This window comes from Schistocerca nitens, chromosome 3 (assembly GCF_023898315.1).
Source record: "Schistocerca nitens isolate TAMUIC-IGC-003100 chromosome 3, iqSchNite1.1, whole genome shotgun sequence".
NCBI lineage: Eukaryota > Metazoa > Arthropoda > Insecta > Orthoptera > Acrididae > Schistocerca > Schistocerca nitens.
This window is the reverse complement of record NC_064616.1, coordinates 787070043-787082666: the sequence shown is the minus strand read 5'-3', so window position 1 is coordinate 787082666 and position 12624 is coordinate 787070043. Positions and strand designations below refer to the sequence as shown.

Here is a 12624-nt window from a genome sequence, read left to right as displayed (position 1 = left end):
TATTTGCCTTTTGACTAACTCAGTGCTTCTACTATTCAGTGAGTTGTTACCTTTAGCCCTTAAATAATTAACCTACAAAATGAGTATAATAATGTGAAAGGTCAGATAACTGTCCAACTGATGAAATCCTTAATGTGTAGCACAGCTACAGCCACAGAACATTTCATAAGGAGAAATAAAGTTTCAGTGTTGTTTGGAGCTTACAAATTCAGCATCCACAGACATTTAATATATACATAAAAAGAACAGGAAAGTGGAGTTTAAGACATCCTATTCTTTCAAGAGATTGCATACGTATTCCTGCACTTAAAAAAGCAAGTTGAAAAGTTTAGCAGTCATGGACTTCAAACCTATAAGATTCAGATCTGGAGGCATTGCCCTAAGTAATGCTTATAGTAGAAGGAATGTAACATTGATATCTTTCCAGTGAAATAAGCAGTACTTCAATGCTATCGTCATTTGATATATAAAAAAGTCACTTGCCCCTTATATCCTTGTTCCTGTTGTCAGTGACAATGTGATGCTGCGAGCAGCTTATTAATAGCCCTGCATGGACATCATCTCTCTATTGTTACCATGCTGGGGCCCAGGCAACACACTACAATCAGTACTCACAAGGGAACCTCCTCATCGCACCCCCCTCAGATTTAGTTATAAGTTGGCACAGTGGATAGGCCTTGAAAAACTGAACACAGATCAATCGAGAAAACAGGAAGAAGTTGTGTGGAACTATGAAAAAATAAGCAAAATATACAAACTGAGTAGTCCATGCGAAGATAGGCAACATAAAGGATAATCATAACGCAGGATCGCCGTGGTCCCGTGGTTAGCGTGAGCAGCTGCGGAATGAGAGGTCCTTGGTTCAAGTCTCCCCTCAAGTGAAAAGTTTTTCTTTATTTTTGAAAAGTTATGATCTGTCCATTCGTTCATTGATGTCTCTGTTGACTGTAATAAGTTTAGTATCTGTGTTTTGCGATCGCACCGCAAAACCGTGCGATTAGTAGACGAAAGGACGTGCCTCTCCAATGGGAACCGAAAACATTTGATCGAAAGGTCACTGGTCAACCGATTCCTCCACAGGAAGACACGTCTGATATATTCTATACGACACTGGTGAGGGCATGTGCGTCACATGACAAGAATATGTTGTCGACCCACCTAACTTGTACACTTGGCGAATGGGTAAAAAGATTCTTCTACATTGCCTGATTTAGGTTTTCTTGTAAATGTGAGAATTACTCCCAAAAAAGTGATGAAAACATAAGAGTTTGTCACATAAACTGCAACAAATGAATCCAACAGTTTCACAGTCACACACTTTTCCCTGTGCTCTGTCAAAACATATGTTTTTAACATTTTCAAATTTTTCCGTGTGTAGACCGTCGAATCCTGCATATGTCCAAGCAAATCTGAACATGTCCTGGAATTTTGGAGAGCGAAGTTGATTATGTGTGAGTGCCTGAACTTTGATAATTGTCTGAAAATAAAAAATAAAATTTTACGCTTGAAGGAAGACTTGAACCAAGGACCTCTCGTTCCGCAGCTGCTCACAGTAACCACAGGACCACGGCGCTCCTGAGCTCGGATCATCCTTGATGTTGCCTATCTTAGCATGGACTACTCAGTTTGTATATTTTGCTTATTTTTTTTTTCATAGTTTCACACAACTTCTTCCTGTTTTCTCGATTGATCTGTGTTCAGTTTTTCAAGGTCTATCCACTGTGCCAACTTATAACTAAACCTGAGGGGGGGTGCGATGGGGAGGTTCCCTTGTCAGTTACATAATCAATTGTAGGGCTCTGTATGATGAATGAGGATGATTTCATAAACAATTTTTGAAGAAGGAACTGTCTTTGGCATTGTGAGTAACATCTAAACATCTCACTGCTGTGGCTCAACTCAGTTATAGCATCACTACTTCAGGAATGCTTCCCACCTCCCTAAGAAATCAAATTTTATACACTGGAGGGAAATATTCAAATGAGATAACAAACATTAGATAATCCAGGATGGAATAATGACATATTATGAAAAGGATTGATTGCTACTTACCATATAGAGCAGACACTGAGCCGCAGACAGATGACTGCTACACATTTGACTATTTGGCCAAAAAGGTCTTCTTCTACAGTACAAAAGACATACACATTTTGTTTTCATTGTGTTTTCTACTTTAGAAGAAGGTCTTTTGGCCAAAAGTTCAAATGTATGGAAGTATTTTTTATTGTGCCCGTCTGCCACTCAGTCTCCTCTATATGGTTAGTAACAATCTATTATTTTCATAACAAAATGAGATAATCAGTCTTATTATGGTGATGATAATCCTTCTGGGGCTTAGAATGTACAAAGCTGTGTCAACTTTCAAGATTCAAATGGCTCATATTACTGACTCCTTAACTCACTCTGTAACTTTTTAGTGTATTGTCCAGATCAAATGCCAGTATAGCATCCAATACAACTATTGTTTCACATCTGTGCAAGAAGAACAACAGTAAAATCATCTGATATCTTGTAATTTCAAGCATTTTCAGGATGACAATCATTAACATAAAGTTCTTGGTTTGTAACTCAAGCTCTCTTTAGCATTTGTAATCACTGTTTGTTTATTTTTTGTTGTTTGGTCCCACACATCTTTTCAATGTACAAAATAAACGAGGTATAGGACAGTACTGTGTAAACACAGTATGCAGAATATATTAAAGAAAATAAACACACAAAAATGTTTTGCCCTCCCTCATACAATTTGTGAGCACAGTAAAACAGAGAAAGAGATTTTACCAGCTAGTCAAATGTTCAAAGTTTTAAGGATGTACATAAATGAAAGCACCTGGTTGTAAAATACTATTACACATCATTTACACTATTAAGTACTTTGATGCTAAAAATAATAAAATAAAACAATTTCATTCACATACATTTATTAAATGAATACCAACAGATAACAAAAATTAGAAGTATTCAATTGTCTAGATGGATACAAACTACTACTACTCCCCATCCCCCTTTTTGTTGTTATTACAGTGAAGGTAATGTCACTGACAAGTGCAAATCCACTTCATGTAATCATTCTACTCTCTTGATGATAAAATCTTTTTGACGACCAGTTTGGCTTCATAGATTTCTTTACGCTCATGGATGGCCTTATTACAATTAGCATGTGTTCTACATTAGCCAACAAAAATTATTTTCACAAGCTGTTTAAACAGTGGAAAATCAGCAATGACCAGCTGTGGCAAATGCATCACTCAGGAGCACTAATCACTACAGTTATGTGGGAACACAGGTGCCACCAGCACCACTTAAGTGTTTTATGTTGCTTTCTCTGCTACTACTACTACTGCTGCTGCTGCTGCTGCTGCTGCTGCTGATGATGATGATCATATTTATTGAAAGTTTCAGGACACAGATGGGTCCGTGTTGCCTCTTTGACTACTGAACCCTAGTAGTGGAGGTGTGTACCACAGGATTTAGTGTTGGTAAGACCAAATGATATTTATGGCCTGTAAAGTCTGTTAGAGACTCTATGTGGGAACATACAAGAAGTATTGTAGAACTTGGGTATGCTAAATTTCAGAACACCAAAGAGCCATCTCCTTTGCAATTGATTGTAGGTCTAGAATGAAATTTTCACTCTACAGCAGAGTGTACGCTGATGTGAAACTTCCTGGCAGATTAAAAATTTGTGCTGGACCGAGACTCGAACTTGGGACCTTTGCCTTTCGCGGGCAAGTGCTCTACCAACTGAGCTACCCAAGCACAACTCACGCCCCATCCTCACAGCTTTACTTCTGCCAGTACCTCGTCTCCCACCTTCCCAGCTTTACAGAAGCTCTCCTGCGAACCTTGCAGAACTAGCACTCCTGAAATAAAGGATATTGCGGAGACATGGCTTAGCCACGGCCTGGGGGATGTTTCTAGAATGAAATTTTCACTCTACAGTGGAGTGTGCGCTGATGTGAAACTTTCATTCTAGAAACATCCCCCAGGCTGTGGCTAAGCCATGTCTCCGCAATATCCTTTCTTTCAGGAGTGCTAGTTCTTCAAGGTTCCCAGGAGAGCTTCTGTAAAGTTGGGAAGGTAGGAGACGAGGTACTGGCAGAAGTAAAGCTGTGAGGAAGGGGCGTGAGTCGTGCTTGGGTAGCTCAGTTGGTAGAGCACTTGCCTGCGAAAGGCAAATGTCCCGAGTTTGAGTCTCGGACCGGCACACAGTTTTAATCTGCCAGGAAGTTTCGATTGTAGGTCTTGTTGCAGACTACATTGCTAACTATTTCACATTCTCAATACTTTCTTCTTCATCTTCTTCTTCTTCACTGTATTCGAGGTGTACATAAGCTTTGTCATCCTGTGGTCTTTATTCTGCCAGTTATAAAGGCCATCACGAAGAGCTGAACAAACAAGAAATCTGAATTTTGGTATTTGCCTTTAAGCATATTTCTTAAAAAAAAAACAGAGTCCTAATTTAAGCTTTCATTACTGTATGTAATGGTAATGTAGAACCCTTTATCAGTCCTGAATAATCTTCTTTGTATGCCACATAACAATAATCTAGCCTAATACAAGTTAGTAACAATTCCTGTAATGGTTGACATTCACAAAAAATGTTTAATATGAATACAAAACAAGAAAGTTTCTCACACTTCACATACATCTATCCCCAGGAAAACTAGTTATGGCTCACACTTCATATGTATCTGGATGTAAAACCATGTCTCACAAAAGATAACATGGAAACAAAATATGTTTCCAAAAATACATTTTTTCCAGTTTACATTTAATCCCCATGTGCTATAATGGCCTGAAAGGATATAATGCAAATCTGATCAGAGAAGTGGTTGAGAACAGAGACAGCGTGAAGTAAGTTATACGGAGTAGACATCAAATTTCTTCAGTTCAGATGGCACATGGCATAACAACTAAAAACATAAAGAAAACTGTACAAACATTCTAATATTTCTTGAAATTTTTTATAGTTCAAGAGCTGGAACAGAAACATAGTTCATAATAAAAATAATGACATTCTGAAAGTAATGCCACATGAAGCGTATAAAGTTATTTAAAGAATGGAAACATTTTCCATACTCTATGACTAGTACTCGGACTAAACTTGCATCAACATACGCTAAAAGACACAATTTGTGTGAGGCTCTGACCAACAGACTTTACGTGTCAGAAATTAAAACTGCAAATATTCCACGTCAATATAGGTTTTGAACAGGAGATCAGACCATGCAGCTAATGTGATATTATAAATGGTGAATGGACGAAACACAAACAGGTATTTTACCTGATCCACACAATGTATTTAGTCTGTGGATCCAATAAATAAATAAACTTTTGACTAGATATATCAAAGAAAGTTACTCGAACAGCTCAGCCATAATGCCATTGTCATTTAACCATTTAATGTGGCTAGGCACTTGAGAATGTTCTATTGATTAATACCATTACGCGACTATGTATCCATACACAATTTTAAAACTGATGTACTAATACATGATAATACTACAACAGATACTAGCATTTTAAAATTACTGAATACCTCCATCAACCTGTCCAGTTGATACAATCTCAAGTAGAGGACATCAAAGCCATCCTTGTACAAATCTCGTAGGCCATAATTGTACATTAGTTTAATAAGAACACAGAAGGCTTGTTCCTCTGGCATCTGAAATAAAATCATAAGCATGTATTCTTAGACAGTAAACACATAACGAAATGGTAAAGTATGCAACGCAGTTTTCATGAAAAGATTCCAAAACATTATCTACAAATATGTTTACACCCAGAGAAACCTTTAAAAACTTTTCTTTAGATCGCTAGATCAGAGTTTTTACATGCAAAATATGAATTAGGACATCACATCATCTTATGAAAGTAACATGCACTGTAGCATCTAATGAAAAAGCAGTAGATAAAAGAGAAGCCTAAGGTTCTCTTTTTTTAAAAAAAAAAAAAAATGCAATTTCAGTAACAGCATTAATACAGTATTTTGAATGAGTAACGGCATCACTGTTTCTGCTTGAATGTATGTGCCTTCATGACTATGGCCATCTACTCTGGCATTAGTCTGAATGCAAGGCAAATAAAAGAACTCCAACCAAACAGGCCTTGGAAGAGTACCAACCAACTACCATGTTGTCCTCAGGCCAAAATGCAGATACAATGGGGCATGGGGTGAGAACACTGCTCTCCTGGCCATTGTCTGTTTTTGTGATCTGGAGCCACTACTTCTCAATCAAGTAGCTCCTTAATTGGCCTCACAAGGGCTGAGTGCACCTCATCTGCAAACAGCACACAGCAGACCCTGATGGGTCCCCATCCAAGTGCTAGCCAACCCGACACTGCTTAATTTCAGTGATCTGATGGGAACTAGTGTATCCACCATGGCAAAGTAGTTTGCAAAGGGCAAATAATGCAAAAACTTTAAAAACGAATCTGGGGCACTTCTATTACATCAGAAGGTACATTTAACAGCAAAAAAAGTGGACCACTCTAGACAAAATGGCAGCTCATCTGGTAAAAGTAGCATACAAACTGGACCACGATGTGACATCAGGTAGAGGGAATTAATCATTGATTCAGAAAATGTGAGATATTCGAAGTTCACTCTGTATTCGCCCTTGCCCCATGTGTTAAGGACTGCTCACATTACGACACAGATTATGGACCTGACTAAATGTTCAAGTCGCAGTGACAGCACCTGAATACCAACAAATGCGAGACACCGAGGCTACAAAGCTTTTAAGAGTGAGCTTAAATGGCTCACTATCTATCATTTAGAGTTAACTTTGAATGATAGACTAATTTTACCAATCAGATATTTTTCTGAAATCATTTATTTTCATTTTTTGCAACTTTAAATGATTACTTCGCACGTTATGGAATGAAGACTGAAGCCTCAAAATTACCTTCCACAAGCTTATGGACTCATATGGTCAAGGAAACAACAATTATGTCTGTTTCTTGTGACACAAAGCTATATATTTCCACACACACACACACACACACACACACACACACTCTCTCTCTCTCTCTCTCTCTCTCTCTCTGCCCCCCCCCTCCTCCCTTGTTTGTATGTATTCACCAGGTAGAGAAAGAAAGCAATATTTTGAACAATGTTTACCCAAATTATGAAATAGAATGTGGGGTAACAACACAGCTGGCTTTCCTTCATGTAGCTACAGATCCAAAAGGTATGGTGTTTTATGTCAGCGAAAATATCCTATCACAAAAGCAATTTTTGGAATGCTATTTGTAAAAGACAGAACCGAACATGAAATCATTACCTGTTTACCATAAGAAATGTTAAAATTCCATACAGCTACACCTAATAGTTATTGCCCCTAAGTGTTTAGAAGCAGTGACTACATTTTCTCGGTAAGTTAATGACAGAATATTTCGACCCACAGCAAATGAGTAAGGGTGCAACCAGTACTTCTTTGCCTAGAAACAGCCTGAATAGACAGTATTATCAAATTCGCAAAACAATATTACTGGGTCACGTGTTAGAAAATATTAACTGTAAAATACAAAGTCTATTATGGACCTCTAAAAATAATTATGCCTACAATTCAAAGCTATACAGAGGTGTCTGAAGTCAGATATTTAGAGTAATGAGGTAAATGCAATTAATGGGTTTTTTGATTGGTGTAGTTTTTAAATACAAACCAAACATCATGGCAAAGGAATAAAAAAAGAGTTAAAACTGTATTTTCCTGCCAATGGTCTAGTTAACCAAAATGATGCATTACAGTGGGCTATTATAGACCATCTCATGTGCCAAACTATTATTCACTTTCCATTCCCATGACTAAAATGCTTGCATAGGATCCAGTACAATGTTGGCACTGTGAAACGTTGCTCCACAAACCTGTCTACGGCAAAAGAGTTTCCAGTTTACTTCACAGGGTTTATAATATTATTCAGGTTTTCTTTATACACTTTCATTCAGGTTGGAGGGTTTCAGGGGAAATACAGAAAGTGCTTCAGTCTCAAAAGGTGCAGGATGAACACAGGAAGAGGGTAGACATAGCAATAATCACTACTGTAGCTGTAAATTGTGGTATCTATGGCAGAAGGCAATGGAAACCACCATACTGAGCATGGCAGGGGCTATCTTATACCACTACTAGTCATTTCCTGTCATGTTCCACTCACAAATAAAGTAACGGAAAAAAACGATTGTCTATAAGCCTCCATACGAACCCTATTTCATGGTCCTTATGCAAACAGTATGTTGGCAGCAGTAGAATCAGCCTGCAATTAGCCTAAAATGCCAGTTCTCTAAATTTCTGCAATAATGCCTCAAGAAAAGAGCATTGTCTTCCCCCAGGGACTCCAATTTCACTTCCTGAAGCATCTCTTCAATATGTGCATGCTGATTGAATCTATCAGCAATAAATCAGCGGCACACTTCTGAATTACTTTGACCTCTTCCTTTAATCCGACCTGGTGGGGATCCCAAACACTAACAGTACTCAAGAATGGGTTGCACAAATGTTCTACACTGCCCAATCCTATTAATGTGGCCACAAGTAAAAAGCTGAATAGCCACCTTCAGCAGTGCTGATCACTACCAGATGTGCAGGAAGACTGTCAATGAGGTTCTGGATGGTATGTACAGGGATGTGGAGGCATGCCAGCTCCAGTGTCATGGCCAGCTGCAATATGTTTCTTGGATGAGGACCGATGCTGCGAACAGCCAGATGGAGGAGTTTCCAAGGATTCTTGATTGGGTTTGAATCTGTGTGACATGTCGCAGTTTCCTGCTGGTGGATACTGTGGTGTCACCGCTAGACACCACACTTGCTAGGTGGTAGCTTTAAATCGGCCGCGGTCCATTAGTACATGTCGGACCCGCGTGTCGCCACTGTGTGATCGTAGACCGAGCGCCACCACACGGCAGGTCTCGAGAGACTTACTAGCACTCGCCCCAGTTGTACGGACGACATTGCTAGCGACTACACGTACGAAGCCTTTCTCTCAATTGCCGAGAGACAGTTAGAATAGCCTTCAGCTAAGTCCATGGCTACGACCTAGCAAGGCGCCATTAACCATATCTGGAGAGAGTCTCACTTGTATTATGAAGAGCGATGTACCGCAGAAGTGAATAAAAGTTAAGTATACGAGAAGCTCCGTTCTTTTCTTTATAGCATTCACAACGTATCCTGTTCCAGACTTAACGCAAGACGGTGTGAGTTGACGCGTGCCCTTTCGGCTACTTCTCAGTGTGGCGTAGCTAGCTTGTTACGCCACAACAGTTTGGCGACGAGTGTAAACGTGTTCTTTCTACTTTGCACTAATTTGCTTGTGTCATGGCTTCGCCACATTCTCCAGATGTACTGTCTGAATTTTATCGCTTGCAGAATCAGCAGACGCAGGCGTTATTGGATGCCCTTGGACAGCTCGTCCAGGGTCAACGTGCGCTGCAAACCGATGCGGCCGCCGCCGCTTCATCGCTACCGCAGCCACAACACGCAGTTGCACCGCCGTTCCGTGCTTTTCGTCCTGACGACGAAAGCTGGACAGAATGGTCCCGACAATTTGGATTTCATCTCGCCGCCTACAGAATTCAAGGTAATGAGCGGCATCCGTTTTTGCTTTCGTGTGTAGGTGTGTCCACCTACCGTGTGATAGTGAAATTGTTTCCCCGACGCGATGTAGCGAATCTGTCCTACGAAGAAATTTTGTCAGCGTTAGATGCCTATTTCAAAGAAACAGTTAATGTCGTTGCAAAAAGGTATACGTTCTTTCGTAGCAAACGTACGGCCGGTCAGACTAATCGGGAGTGGGTTGCAACTTTGCAAGGACTCACTAGGGATTGTGCGTTTGAATGTGAATGTGGACTCCCTTATTCAGATACTATGGTGCGTGATGCAATTGCACAGAACGTTTCTGATGTTCGCATACGGGAACAGATTTTGAAACTCGTCAATCCCTCCCTTCAACAAGTGATAGACATATTGGATAGGCAAGACACACTTGACTTTGCTCAGGAATAATTTGAAACTTCGCCAGCAGTGTGTCGCATTAACCGGCCTGCCGGGCGCGCTGCGCGGTCCTGTAAACAGCCTTCGCGCACGTCAGCACCGCCACGTGTCCCGCGAAAGCAAGCAAATGCAGTGAAATAATGCCCGCGGTGTGCCACTAGACATTCGCGTGAGAACTGCCCGTTACGCCAGGCTATTTGCTTTTTCTGTAATACAAAAGGACATGTTCAAAGTGTTTGCCAGAAAAAGCACAGATCAGACAATCACAACCATTCCAGGCCCTTTGCTTCACGCCGGAATCGAATCAAGGACACACAGGCTCGGGAACCTTCGCCCATGGACATTCATGTAGTTTGTGCCACTCCGCCCAGTGTTCCTCTCGCTAACAGTGACTGTGTTCGTCCCACAAACAGTGTGCGTCGACGTCGACGGAAATCCCGTCACGTCGCACGTGATTCTGTACCAGTGTCTGTTCACGTTGCACAAAACAGTCGCTCTTGTCGTCAGCAGGACAATAAACTTTATGTAGATTTGGACTTTGCCGGACAAGTGATACCGTTCCAGCTCGATACTGGAGCTGCAGTTTCATTGCTCAATCACGCCACATACAAACGACTGGGCGCACCTCCGTTGCGTGCCGCAAATGTTCAGCTCATGAGTTATTCCGGACAGAATCTCCCTGTGTTAGGACAGTGCAGCCTTCTTGCAACATACAAGGGACAAACAAAACCTGTGTCTTTTTCCGTTCTTCGTTCTTCTTCGGCAGTGAACTTGTTTGGTTTAGATTTATTTCAGTTGTTTAACTTGTCTATAGTAAATCAGGTCCTATCAGTGAACGAGACTGTGCCTTCAGACAGTGTTTCTCGTCTGTGTGACGAATTTGCAGACATTTTTGCACCGGGCCTTGGTTGCGCTAAGAACTATGAAGCACAATTTGAACTGAAAGTCAACGCGCAACCGAAAGTTTTCAGAGCGTGCAATGTTCCCCACGCATTGCGTGATGAGGTCGCAAGAGCATTCGATTCTTCCGAACTTGCTTGCATGTTCATTGATGCGGAAACCGATAACGTGGTCGAATCGTTTCCGATTGATTTTCGTTGTGTAGCTACAGCCACAGCTGCTGACCCTGTCCTTGCTACTGTTTTGCGTTTTGTTGCTACGCAATGGCCCTTGTCGGAGTCATGGATCGAGGATCCGCTGGTTCGCCGATTTTTTGCTCACAAAGAGAGACTTTTTGTACGACGTGGTGTTTTGCTGTTGCGTTCTGATAATGACCAGTCCAGAGTCGTGGTCCCACGTTCGTTACAGTCCTCTGTCTTACGGCTTCTTCACCAAGGACATTGGGGTATAGTGAACACGAAACAACTTGCTCGTCAGCACTGTACTTGGTTCGGAATCGATGCTGCGATTACGGATATGTGCTCTTCTTGCATGGCGTGTGCCGAACAACAATCCGCACCGCCGCGGAAATTCTTTGCATGGCCAAAAGCCACTTCCCCTTGGCAACGCTTGCACATAGATTTTGCCGGTCCATTCTGGAATACTCGATGGTTGGTTGTGGTTGATTCTTTCAGTAATTTTCCTTTTGTTGTCCGGATGTCTTCCACGACGTCATCTGCCACCATCCAAGCATTATCTGCTATTTTTTGCATTGAAGGTCTTCCGCAGACTATTGTTTCCGACAATGGCCCACAATTCATGTCCGCAGAATTTCAGTCATTCTGCAAGGCCAATGGTATTCAACATCTGACATCCGCGCCGTTTTCGCCTCAGTCAAACGGTGCCGCTGAACGATTGGTCCGGACTTTCAAGTCACAGATGTTGAAGTTGAAAGAGTCGCATTCTCGGGAGGACGCATTGCTGCTCTTTTTGTCTTTGTATCGCTCTCAGCCCCGAGATGGTCGCTCGCCGGCTGAGTTGCTCCATGGTCGTCCTCATCGAACCTTGATGTCTTTGCTGCATCCGCCGCATCAGGTTCCTGCGCAGCGGCAGGCTCCTGCTTTTGCTCCTGGCGACGTTGTCTTCTATCGCAACTTTCGCGGTTCACGGCGTTGGCTCGCAGGGCGCATTCTTCGCTGCCTCGGCCGTGCGATGTGTTTGGTTTTGGGGGCCTCTGGTGAGGTGCGTCGGCATCTCAATCAGCTGCGCCTCTGTCATCGCACGGGTTCTGCCGCTCCCCGTCTGCTTTCAACGACGGTGCCGTCCGGTCAGCGCCCTGGGGACCCATCTACTGGCTCGCTTCATCCCCAGGTGTTACAGACGCTGCCTTCCCTATTGCCTCATGGCGACATGCCGCCGCCGCCGCCTGTTCTCCCGCCGGCGCCGCCCGCAGTGGACGCTTCGCTGCAGCCGCCCGGCGCCTCCCTGGGTCCCGCGCCACTGATCGCTTCCAGTGACCAGCTGTCCTCCGCCATGGAACTCTTGCCCGCTCCGGACCAGATGTCGTCTTCGCCTGTCGGGTGCCCCGACGCAATGGAGGTCGACCCTTCGGCCCCTCTTGTCTCTCTACGGGCGCATACACCGCATGTTGGTTCAAATGGTTCAAATGGCTCTGAGCACTATGGGACTCAACTGCTGTGGTCATTAGTCCCCTAGAACTTAGAACTACTTAAACCTAACTAACCTAAGGACATCA

The 12624-nt window shown here is 42.4% G+C and overlaps 1 protein-coding gene across 4 annotated transcripts in view; it reads right to left on the bottom strand.

The window, feature by feature from the left end:
- The window catches only part of LOC126248802 (rab GTPase-activating protein 1-like), a 185686-nt gene that overhangs the window by 66037 nt on the left and 107025 nt on the right, over positions 1-12624 (bottom strand). For all 4 annotated transcript variants that reach the window (XM_049950193.1, XM_049950196.1, XM_049950195.1 and 1 more), the window contains one exon: positions 5540-5665. In XM_049950193.1, the coding sequence (XP_049806150.1) occupies positions 5540-5665 (126 nt within the window). The remainder of the gene's footprint in view (positions 1-5539; positions 5666-12624) is intronic.